This window comes from Lissotriton helveticus, chromosome 4_1, assembly GCF_964261635.1.
Source record: "Lissotriton helveticus chromosome 4_1, aLisHel1.1, whole genome shotgun sequence".
Taxonomy (NCBI): domain Eukaryota; kingdom Metazoa; phylum Chordata; class Amphibia; order Caudata; family Salamandridae; genus Lissotriton; species Lissotriton helveticus.
The window spans coordinates 490,424,757-490,438,642 of NC_136063.1; the positions used below are offsets into that span (position 1 = coordinate 490,424,757).

General features: G+C 45.1%; 1 protein-coding gene across 2 annotated transcripts in view; it reads right to left on the reverse strand.

The window, feature by feature from the left end:
- WWP1 (WW domain containing E3 ubiquitin protein ligase 1) overlaps nt 1–13,886 on the reverse strand; it is a 1,173,512-nt gene that overhangs the window by 1,033,293 nt on the left and 126,333 nt on the right. For both annotated transcript variants that reach the window (XM_078687073.1, XM_078687072.1), the window contains exon 3: nt 309–444. In XM_078687073.1, the coding sequence (XP_078543199.1) occupies nt 309–444 (136 nt within the window). The remainder of the gene's footprint in view (nt 1–308; nt 445–13,886) is intronic.

Genomic DNA, 13,886 nt, shown 5'->3' on the forward strand with positions numbered 1-13,886 from the left:
ATTTATTGAAAAAAGATTTATCAAAGAAATTCTTGACTCAGTAATAGAAGTATTCTTCTTAGCGAGTTAACCATGAAACTTTATGGATTCTATATCAGGAACTTTTTCAAAAGATACTATTAAAAGGATTAACACATAATACATGTAGAAATATATAAATAAAATGTGCTCACATTTCATTAAACAAAAACATGCAAGTAAACAAAACATAAAAATATTTAAAACTAATATTCGAGTAATATGCACTTGTTGGTTTTGGGGAATATTAGAACTTTAAGTATATGCATTAAAAACACATTTGGACTTACAGAGTGATCTGCTCATCCCATTTTGGATTAGAACCATTTGATTTTGCGGTTTTCTTTGTTTCTCCATCTGCAGCTAATTCTGTATAGACTGATGTTCCGAACCAGTTTTTCCTCCTCTTTAACTTGGCACTAGAAACTAAATCAAGGGGAAAAAACTATAAAAGAAGGATCACATAGCAGATGGCTACTCTCTGGTGACATACAATAAACAATTCAGTAAAATTGTTGTTCAATTCCAAATAAACAATATTCTAGCAAGAGCAGCAGTATCATGAAATGTATCAGTTGAGGAGAGAAACCTATCACTTTTCTGATACAAGGATGGTGACTTACTTAGGACTGCAGCCAACCATAGCTAGGAATGTTTTTCAAAACGGAAAGCACTATTTTTAGTAAGAACACCATCTAAGTTTCTTAAAATAAATAATTCTGCTTTTAAAAATGGTTTTCAGTTTTCAAAACCTTCAATAAAAGCAGGCAGTCGCCCTGTTGGCCACTGCCTAATTCCTCTGAGGATAGCAGCACAATTTTGACCCCTTCCCCTTTGCGAATCAGTGAATACCTCGAAATAGGGAGGCGGTAACTGATCAATGGTTTTGACCAGTTACAATTACAAACTATTATACAGAGTTCCTATTCAGTAATCAGAAAGGATACCCAAAACACACCCTTTCCAAATCCTGAATCGGTAACCACTTCTACACCCAGTTAGTATTTTGAAAATCTTTTCTGGGGTATAGTACATTACAACAAGTTTTCTACAGGTAGCAAAAACTCTCAGTTAGGAAATCTGATGATTTGTGACCGGATGAAAACCTTTGCACATCTAACAGGGTCAAATATGGAGTTCATGCCCGTAATAACTTCATTGACCCCATAGTGTTTTACAAAAAGTCGAAGCCAGAAGCAGCAGCAAGACCCGACGGAATTAAGTTGATTATATGAATGGATGACAAAGACTAGTTTTTCACACATCTGGGTACCACTCACCACCAGCCTAGGGTTGGTCACATTAAAGTTTCGCCCCCATGGCTGTTGAATTTATTATCACCTATAGCACGAAACTCACAAGTGCATGCAGGCTGAGTTTCAAGGTGGCTGAAAACACATTTTGTTAGGGTCGTTCAGATTGACAGAAGTGATGACCGGTAAGTTAAAACATCACAAATATACAAAAGTGTTAACCTTTTAAAACAGGTTTCTCTAAAGCCAGATTTTTAAGAGAACTATGTGTATCTAAAAAGGGATATGCTAAAATCTGGCATGGATCTGGCCCTCCAGAACCGACTTTGGAGAACCCTGTTTAAAGCATAACCGATCACTTATGCTAATGTCGGGAAAAAATAGATTAACACCAAACCAACAAAAACACACTTTTTGGCTCTAATTTAAAAATTAGAGGGTATGATCTAATGAACTTGAGTTTTTAAAAGTATGTCTGGTCCACTCTCACAAGATAGTGGATCTGGCACACCTAGCAATGAGGGTTAATCTTACTCTGATACACATCTGACATTCTAAGATGCACGCAAACTATCTGAGAATGGACATACCAATCCGAATTTAGGATTTACTGAGACACCTGAAAACCTGTTGCTCCTAGTCCTTCAGGTTGCTTTTCCACTTAACTAGTGAGAAGATCGTATGAGAGACAGTCTAATCTCTCCTTCGTGAAGGTTATAAGCTGTAGATGGATACAATCTTTGTAGGAGTCTAGTGAACTGTATAAAGGTGGCACTGTGGGGTGCTGTACAATTTGAAAGCACCGTAAATTATTTCCTATAGAGCTTGTTTTTAGGAAACTCAAAAAAGACAGAGCAGTGCACTGCTTTGAAATTAACTTCTCAGACAGGTGGGAAGTGTATGTGCTCACAACACCTCATGATGAGAGCACTTCCCCGGTCAGGGTTAGAGGCCAGCTGGCAGAAGTCCACAAGCCTATCTGTATACTTGATTACAGACTACTTAAACTTCAAACTTTGCCAAAAAGCCGAAAATCTTGCATTATACTACATTTCTGTGACCGCGACTTCCAAAATCTGTGACCATTCACAAAATTCCTACCACCTGATTTTCCGACACTTCTCCTTAAAAGAATGCTACTGACACAAATAGCCCCAAATCGCAACATGGAAACATTGGTGATAGGGGTAGCTGTGGATTTTGAGCATCAGGAGACATGTAGGAATAATAGAAGCTTGGAAATTTGTGGATTCCTGCAGATTCCAGAACTTTCACTCACAGAAACGTGAAGAAAATGTGTGTTTATAGCTAAAGATTGAGGTTAAGAAGGGAACACAGAATAGCACCACATTTAATATTACCAACATGATTTCTCTGCTGTTTTTTGGGCTGTAAATATCAAGTAGTGTGTGCAAAAAAGAACACATTTTTTTTATAACGAATTCTGAATCACAGGATAACATGAGAAACCCACAATTCACAGGCATAAAAATAACTACAGTTCCTAAACTCAATCTCTAGTGCACATTACAGAAATGCACAGGTTTCCTTCATACTCAATTTTCATTAATTACATTATACCATATGAATTTCTGCATGGTCGGTATACAATGAAAAATCATTATCAGCTGCAGGTCAGTTGTTTGCTTTGGGCATCACACGTTTTTGGAACACCAACAAACTTTATATATTCTTGTCACCAGAAGGGTCCGACGGACCTAATGTGATCTTGCTTTTCTGAATCTACCATTGTGACAAAAAATGACAAATGTAAACTGTCACAGATTGTTTTTTTTTCTTTTTTTGCTTACTTTCATAATTTTTTTTATTTCAACAATTAGTTTATTTGGGAAAACTTTCAGGGGTCTACACAAATACCCCCTTTCTGAATTCAGAATTGTGTCTACTTTTCCAAAATATATAGGTATCTGTTAACACACACGAGGTTCAAAATGGTTTCTACCACATACTGCAAGTAGGTTGAAACCCAAAAATTAGGAAAATGGACTCCCTCTTACGAAAATTAAAAAAAAAAACAGTTTTTTGGACACAGCTCAGCTTGCCCTGAAAGCGTGGAAGATGATCTTAGCACAGCAAACCTTTGTTGTTTTTAGAAAACAAACATATATTAACTTGCACAGCACTTTTTCTCATTTTTCCCCACAAAAACACATTGTAGGTACATTTCGGTTATTCTTTTGCTTCTCCATAGGGAAATCTACAAACCTAGGGTAACGGTAGAACCCCCATGCGTAAAGAACCCCAAATAGCAAAGAAATACCTCCGCGCTAGGCATGGGGAAAGCCTCAGCATTTAAGGGGTTAAAATAGCAATAAAGAAACTCTAAATAATAATAGTAACAGAAAAATGTTCATACGCACACATGACTTATTTTTAAGAAAAAGAAGAGATATAAGATAATTAAGTCAAATAGGCTGCAAAGATAAAAGGCAGGAAATTACATTGCTCCTTCAGGGATGCACATACCAGCAGTATCCCATCACGCACCATCAATGACAATTGAGCCAGTTAATTTGCATTGTAAGATCCGGATCCTGGTTTTGAAACTACTTGCAATGCTAACTATTATTGGGGAAGGAGGGCAGGTTGCTTATAACTATAATGAATATTCCTCAGGAGGAGAACTAGGGTTGCAGGTAAGAAACTTTTCCTTCTATCTCTGGGGATATTCACTGTCACAAGCACTGAACAGAGTGTCAAGACCAACCCTGATAAAAGAAAAAAGCAGTGCAAAGAAATAAGCAAAAAGTAGCTTACCCAAACAGATGCCTAAGAGAAGTCCATGCCACCTAGGTGTCTGCCATGGAATTTTATCTGAGACAATATCTTGTGAAAGTGTGGACAGAGTTACAAACGGCAGCTTTGCATAGCTCTTAAATTGAGACTGTCTTAGTGAGCTACTCTGAAAACTTTTCCTCTAGTAGAGTGAGTGTCCGGCCTCAGAGGGAGAGTTTCATTTGCCAATAATAAAAGAGACAGCCTGAAACAATCTACCTAGAAATGTAGTGGCTAAACCCTTCCAAATAAGTCCAAAATTGACAAACCGATCTTCTGACTGATTTCAGAGTTTAGTCATAAACAAATAACATTTAGAACCCTCTTAACATCAGTGTTATTGGCTCATGTCACTGGAGTAGTTGGATGTTTAAAGCAGGTTGGTATTGGCCACAGTTACAAGGGAGGCTGGCACGACCTTTGGAAATAAACTTGGATGAGTCCTCATAAACTTCTTATTATTACTCATAACCACTTTGCCCTTGTGTAATGCAGTTTAAGGCTCATTACTTTTATAATATACTTTTAAAAAATAACCAACACTGACACAGTATTAGGGTATTGAGATAGTAACCCTCCCCTTAAATTCACCTGACTAATAATACTTTTTAGCCATACCAGTGTCACACAGAATAAATGGAAACCGGCATTTCCACTAGTTATTTGTAATATTTTTAATCCCATGAGTATTCGAACAATATTTAAAGTGCTCCTAGGGACCAGATGATTAAACATGACACCAACAGGGTGTGTGAGGGTCCACAATACAAATATAAAAAAATCATATTGGGGGCAGGTTGTTAAAACTATATTAAATCATTAGATGAAAGGGTGGTAGGGTAGCTTACTGCAAAGAAGGTTCAAGATGCGCAGGACATGGAAGACATCACCATGCGGATGGTGACTGCCGGAGAAGAGGAGGAAAAGAGTGAGCCCCTACCAGACCTCTGATCATCCAATGCCCAAGATGGAACTGAGGAAGGAGTACTTTACACCTCCACCATAATAGAACAGCAACAAGGAGACTGCTATCTATTATTGACGCAGTTTGCTGAAATGCTATCTCTGACCCCAGGTCTGACAACAAGGTGTACCGATGATATTGACACTGGTGACAATCAAGAGCAAAATACAGAGGCTATCTTACCAAGTCAAGGCTGGCACCAAGGCAGAACTTCCCAAGATGTTGGAGATAGGAGTGACGGACACTTCCAGTAGTCAATGAGCCAGCCACGTGGCAGTGGTGCCTAATCCAAAAGAGGGGAACCCTGAGATGAGGTTCTCTGTGGAGTACAGGGGCCTCAATGCAGTCACCACCACATACCAAGAGCTGATGAGCTCATCATTAGGCTGAGGGCAGCAAAATATCGAAGTACCTTTGACCCAACATAAGGTTATTGGCACATAGCCCTCACCCCAGGACCCAAGGAGAGGTCTGCGTTTTCCACACCTGAAGGCACTTTCAATTTAAAGTGATAACCGTTGGGTTGAAAATGCACCAGACGCCTTACAGAGGTTGGTGAATCAAGCTCAGTCAGATCTGGAGAGTTTCAGTGCAGCTTATCTGGATGAGACAGCTGTATTTTGCTACACCTGGAATTGCTTCAGGCCCTGCAGCAGGCAGGTCTAGCTATCAAGGCAAGTTAGTGCCAGATAGAGCAAGGCTCTGTGGTTAACTTGGGCCTCCAAGTTGGTGGATGTCATGTACAATCTCTTCAACCCAAGATCCTCAGAATTCTGGCCTGGGAAACTCCTTAGACTCAGACCCATGTCAGAGCCTTTCTTGGTCTGACTGGATACAACAGGAGATTTATTAAAGTTTATGTGTACCATAGTGGCACCACTAACACAACTTACCTCCAAGAAGCAACACAGAAAAGCAATCTAGACTGAGCAGTTTCAAAGACTTTTCACCCACTCAAGGCAGCTCTTTGCTTAGCACCTGTCCTGAAGACATCCGACTTCAGTAATTAATTCATTGTTCAGATAGATGCCTCTGAACATGGAACAGGGACAGTGTTGTCACAGGTAAATGATCTGGGCCAGTATCAGCAAGTTGCCTTCATTAGAAGGCAACTCCTCCATACAGAGAGCAGTGTCGGAGTGCCATTGATATGGAAGCCTTTCCTGTGGTTGGTCCATGAAGAAGCTGAGACCCAACTTGTCTGGGACTAACTTCAGAGGTCATATCAACCACAGACTTACTAGATGGTTGATGCAGATTAGAGGGGAGACCCTCAAGTTGTTGAGGTGGTCCATTCCCTACAGGGTATGGACTTAACAGTGGAACACGGACCTGGGATGGACCAGACCAATACAGATTGCTTTTCCAGCTTCTTCGACTTAGATGATGAGAACTACCAGAGTAAAGGTTTGTAGTTTATCACCTTCTGTCTGGAGGAGGTCCATGTAAGAAAATGCTTCTTTTTGTATTGCCACCCCAACACTTTTTTTTGACTGATGCTGCTGGTTTTTTAACTATGAATGCACAGACACCAAAAATATGTATGTCACATTAGCTACACCCTAGGCTAACTTACATATATGTCCCTAGTATACAGCATCCTGGGTATTTAGGGTAGAGAGACAGCCCAAGAATTGTAGCACTGGTTAAGCCACTCTAGGTGTGACAAAGGTAAAAAGAGTCTCCCAGTCTGCCTTTGCAGACTGGAAGAGCAGTTTAAAAATCCTAGCCCAGCTTTGACACATAAAAAGCAAAGACAAACCTCCCTCTGTAATATGTGCAAGTCAACCTATGGCAGGGTGTATATATGTAATATATTCTGGCAATAAAAACACAAAACTGTTGTTTTTACTGGTAAAAGTCTTGGTCAACCCATTAGCAAGAACAGGGTTACACGCTAACCCCACAGCTGTGCTAACTCCAGACCAAAGTTGATACTCCAAATTATCAAGCATCGCATTACATTAAGCCAGACTTGATTCTCGAGTCGAAATTGTAACAAGTAACAGTACTCAACTTTAACAAAGTTGACACTTTGTTGCATTCACTCTCATTTGCCCTTAACTGTTACACAGGGAGCCTGACCCCAAGACAATTTTCTACTCTCCTAGGGAGATGTGATAGCCACTCCCTGCAAAAGAGAAAATAGGAGCCTGTACTGAAGCGTAGTGTTACTTCCCTCCTTCAGGAAGCCACACGAGTGTTGGCCCAAAAGGCAAGCTTCAAAGCTGTAGCCAACTGTGAAGAGCAAATGGGGAGCACTGGGGAGAGGGGCAGCTCCACTTTTGAGGCAGACTAGCTGGCACCAAGGAAGGAGAGGGAAAACTGCTTATCAAACCAGTTTTTCATGGGCGTGTAATCCCCTTGGTAGCCATACCTCAGGGTGGGGCTAGGGAGCTCTGGACTTCAAGAGAGGGGTTCTGCCATTCAGCCCTGTTGAGAGTGGGCAGAATTGTGCACCTTGAGATACAAATAATCAAGAGGTACCCTCTATAGGAAGGAGGAGAAAGGGATAGAGATTGTATTGCCTTGCAGAGAAACAACTAAAAAGAATATAATCTTTTTCATAAAACCCTCACCCACCCGTGTTTCCCCTTGATGGCATGCATCATAGGGTCCATCCCTGCCCTCTACGGACAGGGGGGTGCTACAACCTATGAATACGCTGGAGCACTAACTTGTAAAATGCAGTGGTGTCCATATACACCTATCCGCTTATGGTCAATCATAAGGGAGTTGGTTTTTATGCAAAAGTAGAAAGTGAAGTTAAAAATACCAGTTTAGGGGTGTGGCCTAGCAGCAGATGATGGTGGACGTGTGCTAGGCGAGCTCCGCCCAGCCTGCACTAATATCCTTAATTTCTCCTGCCCTCCGACTCCGTATTGAGTCTATCGTCCGTGCCCCGGCTGGGGAGCGCCTGGGGGTGAGAGCGATCCTCATTTCCACAAGTTTTCCTGCTGGGAGACGCCGCGGCTGAGGCGCGATCCGGAGACAGCAGCGAGACGCCATCGTAAGCGGCGGTGGCTGGAGCGGAACAAGCGTGGGGCTTCAAGGTATCGATTGAGCCGGAGGAGACAGCTCACAGCTGCCTGCTATACGGTGAGGTGGTCAGGAGGGGGAAGCAGCCTCTAGGGTCGGTAGTGTGCGGTGAGGCTCCCCCCTATCCCCCACCGCCGTGCTCTGAGAGGGCGGCGGCGATATCGGCAGCCTGAGTCAGGCCGCAAAAGATTGATGTGGGCTTCACCCGGCAGCAGAGTTGTGCTGCGGTAGACGCCGAGGGGGCCCTGCGAGTTCCGGCTTTGGGGCTGCCCTACACCGAAGGCTGAGCACACGCCCCGACGCAGACCCCAGCAATCAGCAGCGGGTTATGCGCCTTCCTCCTGGTGTCACCATGCCCTCGCGCCGGTCGCGGGGGAGTGGGGGTGGGGGGGTAAAGTTACTGTGTGATGCACTGTAGTTGTGCCTTTGTGCCTCCCTGGCTTGCTCCGGTGCTCGGCAGTGATCGCGTTCTGGGGCCCAAGAGGGGGACGGAGAACCCCGCCTGAACCTGGCTGTTGCAAGTGGTTTGACGTATAACCATACCCTGGGATCAAGGCGGAGTGGGCTGGCCATCTTTCCTTCCCTGTATGGTTAACTGTGGACACTAAAGGGCCTGCCAGTTTCCTCCTAGAGGTCTGCTGAGACCCCATGTTCGGCTGATGTATCGGGTCGCGGCGGTCCCGGATCTTCAGTTTTTGGCCCTCCCTCCGAGTCTCCTGGGGGGGGGGGGGGGAGATCTATGTCGGTGGTCCAGTGGTTGGGCCCCAGTGGACATAATGACCCACGAAAAGCCGGGGGTGGGTTCCGCAAAGCAGAGTACACTGGATAAATTCACGTGCCATGGGACAGCCGCAGCGACGCTGGTTTGGCGGGGGGGGAAGGGGGAGTTGCTCCGGAGATACCAACCAAATAATGCTGCCCTCACAGCCGCAATCACACAGTCTTGTGATGCCCTGGAGGCTAAGATCGGGGCTGTTGGGTCGGATGTCATGCTTCTTCGCCAGGACCACCGGAACGCAGTGGCCCACATCACGGAGACTGAAACGCGCATTTGATGAGTGGAGGATGACATTACGGCCCTGGTTGGCCACCCACAGCCGAATATATCAATGGGGAGATAAATCCGGTAAGATGCTCCATAGACTTTGAGGGGTTGTTTCACGCTCAGCCCCTTCCTGGGATAGTGGGCCCAGATGACGGCCCCTCACGGATTCCCTCGAGATAGCCAAAAGCTTTTCCACATATTTTATGGAGCGGTATGCCCCAAAGAATGTCTCAGCGAGGACGAGATTGGCCGCTTTTTAGATGCTCTGCCCCTTGGACTCTGCCGGAGGATGTGAGCGTGGAGCTGGACCTTCCGCTTACGCAGGAGGAATTGGGCGCAGCCCTGAGTGACCTTAATTTGGGCAAGGCACCGGGGCCCAACGGGTTCCCCTGCGAGTTCTTTAAGAAGTTCTTTCTACAGTTAGGGCCCCACTATCTTCGAGTGGTGGCGGAGTCGCGCGAGCGGGGCTGCCTTCCACGAGTCTGGCGGCATAATGAAGCTGTCCTGTTTCATAAACCAGGCAGATGTATAGCCATGCTTCTTATTGCCACATCTTGCTCCTCAAAGTGGAAGCCAAAAGTTTGGCCAAGGCGTTAGCCAATCGCCTGCAGGCTCATATCACTATGCTTATCCATCCAGATTATTCCGGGTTCATGCTCAGCGGGTGACCCGACATAATATACGTCGCGCTCAGGTGGCTGTGGAGGCCGTTCGGGGACGATGTGAGCAAGCAACGTTCTTGCTGGCGAGTATGGACCGGGCGTATGATTCCCTTAGTTGGGTATATCTTTTTGCTCAGTAGCGCCGCCTCAATCTCGGCCTGTGCTTTCTGTCCTATCGATCTCTGCTTTATACTGATCTTACGGCCTCTGTACTGAAAGCTGGCGCGTTTTCCTCCACTTTCCCTTTGGGGCGTGGCACCCGGCAGGGTTGCCCGCTGTCTCATCTCTTCACGTTGGCAGTCGAGCCATTGGCTGCCTGGGTCCGTATGGACGGGCAAGTGACAGGCTTTGAATGGGATCATGGGTTGTCGGACCGTATCGCGCTTTATGCCGATGAGGTGTTATTTCTTTTAACGCATGTGAATAGGACTGGTCCATGACTGCTTCGCATTATGCAGATCTTTGGAGAATCGCCTGGTGTCTACAAGAATACAAACAAATCCACACTATGGCTTCTCGGAAATGAGTCTGGTGTAGGCGATTGGGCTGAGTCGGTCTGGGTGGTTACCAATGGTATGAAGTATCTTTGGGTGTTCCTTTCCAAATCACCCACGGTGGCTTGGGAGAGCAACCTTGTTCCGGTTTGGGAACGCGTCTGGGATGATTTGAAGATCTGGTCGCGGATGCCAGTGTCAATTTATGGCCAATCGGCCATATTTAAGATGGTTGCGCTTCCTCGCTTATTGTATCAGCTGCAGAACTATCCCTACTCGCTTCCCCCCGATGGTTTAGATAGGTGAATTCTGCTCTGGAGCAGTTCTTGTGGGCAGGTGGGGTGGTATGCGTTGCCTTGCGGACATGCTTCCTGTCCGCGTATTGCAAAGGCTTGGCGACATCGGATGTTCAGTCCTACTATATGGCCTCACAGCTACTTGTCCTAAATGAGTGGTGGTATGGGAGTCGGGATGACCCAGCTTACGCAGTAGAGAGGCGCCTCATGGGGGATCTAGCTCTCCACACGATCCTATACTCTGCACCGGGCGCAGGTCTCTGCTGTCGGTGACTCGGGTGGTCTTTCAGGTCTGGCGGCAGGCGTTGCAGCGGATAGGGTGGTGAAACACGCTGACCCGGGAGACCCCACTGTGGAACAATGGGCGCCTGCCGCAATTGGCTGCCTTGCCGGGATTTCGGGGATGGGATAGCATTGGTATTTCTATTATTGGTGATGTTATGAGAGGGACCACCTTGAAGACCATTCAAGACCTGCAGGGCGACTTTCCGATGTCTAAGTCCCAATTCTATAAATACCTCCAATTTCATCGCGCCCAGTCTCCTAGTCTGGTGGGTCTGGAGGCACTCGCCAAATTCAGTCCGGTGGAAGCCAAGATATTTATGGGGGCTCTTCAGGATCATAAAATTATCAAGATCTATCAGACATTGGTGACACAGCTCCCCCACTCTGCAGAATCTTAGGGGGACTTGGGAGGAGGACCTGGTCTCCATGGATGAAGAGGACTGGACGGAGGCTCCGGCCTCCCCGCGAGGGGCAGCCATTGCGGTATGTCTACGTCTCATCCAATTAAAGTATCTCCACAGGGCCTACTTTACCAGGGCCTGGCTATGGAGGGCGGGCATGATGGCTTTCCCGATGTGCCTTGGATGTGAACAGGAAGAGGGGACCCTGATACACACGGTCTGGCATTGCTCCCCCCTGGCACGGTTCTGGCAAGGGGTGATGTCCTGCTCTTAGAAGTGTTGGGCTGGGACTTGCCCTGGTCACTGAAATTGGTATTACTACACGTCATGGAAGGAATTGGGGGCAACATTTATAAGTGCCAGCTTATGATGCTGGTTTTTACATTAGCAAAGAGGGATATCGCCAGGGATTGGAAGGCACCAGCGCCACCTTTGGTGTCGGTATGGAAGAAGGGCCTGGACTTCTGCATGGGATTGGAACTCCCTATTTTTACAGCTAGAGGTTGCCCGCAGAAACATTATAAAATTTGGAAGCGGTGGGCAGACTATCATGGACTGATGTTGGAACCGATTGTGGAGGGAGTTCCCCCTCTTCCAGTTTGATGCTACCCCATGTGTTCACAGGGTATCTGCTTGTATGTGTGTATGGGTTGGGCGGTGGGTGTGGGCATGGCCTGGCTCTGATTGTGCTCAGAGGTTGTTTGTGCAACTTGGGGGGTGGTGGGGTCGTTGGGGGTGGGGGGTTCTGTTTTAAAAATTAAAGGAGGGAGGGCTATTTTTCATTGGCATTGCACTTCTTTATCCTTGCTACATTTCTTTGCCTTTGTTTAAAAAGAAAATCAAAGTCATGATGTTGTTTATGGATTGTGCAGAGGCCTCTGGGGTACAGAGCCCTGCGATATATGTCATGTGATGAATACAATTTGTTTAAATAAAAAAAAAATACCAGTTTAGTGGGTCCAAAAGATGATTTTATTTCTTACCCCTAAAAAGGTATGCTACAATCTTCGGACATGTGGAAAGAATCTAGGCACAATTAACTAATGTTTCCCTTGGTGGTCAACTAGTTTCATGCCTTTCCCCAAGGCATTTCATCAGGACCTAGAAAGGAGAAAGGAAAATGTTACTTACCAGTATGCATCTGTTCTTGGCATGTAGAGCTGCAGAGTCGTACACTTTGCATTAGATCGCCACCTGGTGTTGGGCTCGGATGACTGAAGGTTGTGGTCTTCTTGGAGAAGTCTTTGTAGTCACGAGATAGGTGACTCCTCCCTTGGACAATACTGCGCATGGGCATCGGCTCCATCCTTAGATTGTTTCTCGCCATGATGGGAAATGATAGAGTTACTAGAAGTAAAGAAAAAAGGATGTCCATGTGTGTGTGCATCTAAGTAAGATGAAAAACTGGAACGGAAACAAGTCCCGGGGAGACGGGAGGGCGTCTATGACTCTGCAGCTCTACATGCCAAGAACAGATGCATACTGGTAAGTAGCATTTTCCGTTCGAGGCATATGAGCTGCAGATCGTACACTTTGCATCGATTGTGCAGCAGTGTCTCCCCAATCGATGGTCGTTTGTATCCGTTGCAGTAGTTTTAAAGAGTGTTCTAAGGACAGCTTGGCCTACTACAGCTTGCTGCTTGGCTTGCACATCAACGCAATAGTGTTTAGTGAAGGTGTGTGGTGTAGACCATGTAGCTACCTTGCATATGTCCTCTAGTGGTATATTTCCTAAGAAAGCCATAGAGGCTCCTAGTTTGCGAGTGGAGTGTGCTCTAGGAGGGACTGTAAGTGCACGTTTCGCTTTTTGATAACATATTTGTATACACTTTACAATCCACCGTGCAATCCCACCTTTAGAGATGGGGTTGCCTTTGTGTGGAGGAGAGAAAGATACAAACAATTGTTTTGTCTTTCTAAAGGATTTAGTCCTATCTATATAGTATAACAGAGCTCTTTTAACATCTAATGTGTGTAAAGCCCTTTCTGCTACAGAGTTTGGGTTTTGGAAAAACGCAGGTAACTCTACAGATTAGTTTAGGTGAAAAGGAGTGATGACCTTTGGAAGAAATTTTGGATTAGATCTAAGATTATTAGGATTATTAGGATGTATTTGAAAAAATGGTTCTTGTATAGTGAAAGCTTGCATTTCACTTACTCTTCTGAGAGAGGTAATGGCAACAAGGAAAGCTGTTTTCCATGTTAGGAATTGCAGTTCACATTTATGTAGAGGCTCAAAAGGGGGTCCCATAAGCCTTGTAAGGACAATGTTCAGGTTCCATACAGGAGAAGGTGGCAACCTGGATGGGATTATTCGTTTTAATCCTTCCATGAATGCTTTAATTGCAGGTACTCTGAAAAGAGATAGATGTTGCCTGTTTTGCAAATAGGCTGCAATTGCTGCAAGATGCAGGCGTATGGAAGAATAAGCCGAATTAGACCTTTGTAGATGTAAAAGGTAACAAATGATATTTTGGATGGAAGCATCCAGTGGATCAATGTGATTATTTTTGCAATATATTGCGAACTTTTCCATTTAGCGGCATAACACGCTCTAGTAGTGGGTTTTCTAGCCTCTTTAATGATGTTCATACAGTCTGGTGGTAGGTATAGATAACCAAACTATAAGACTT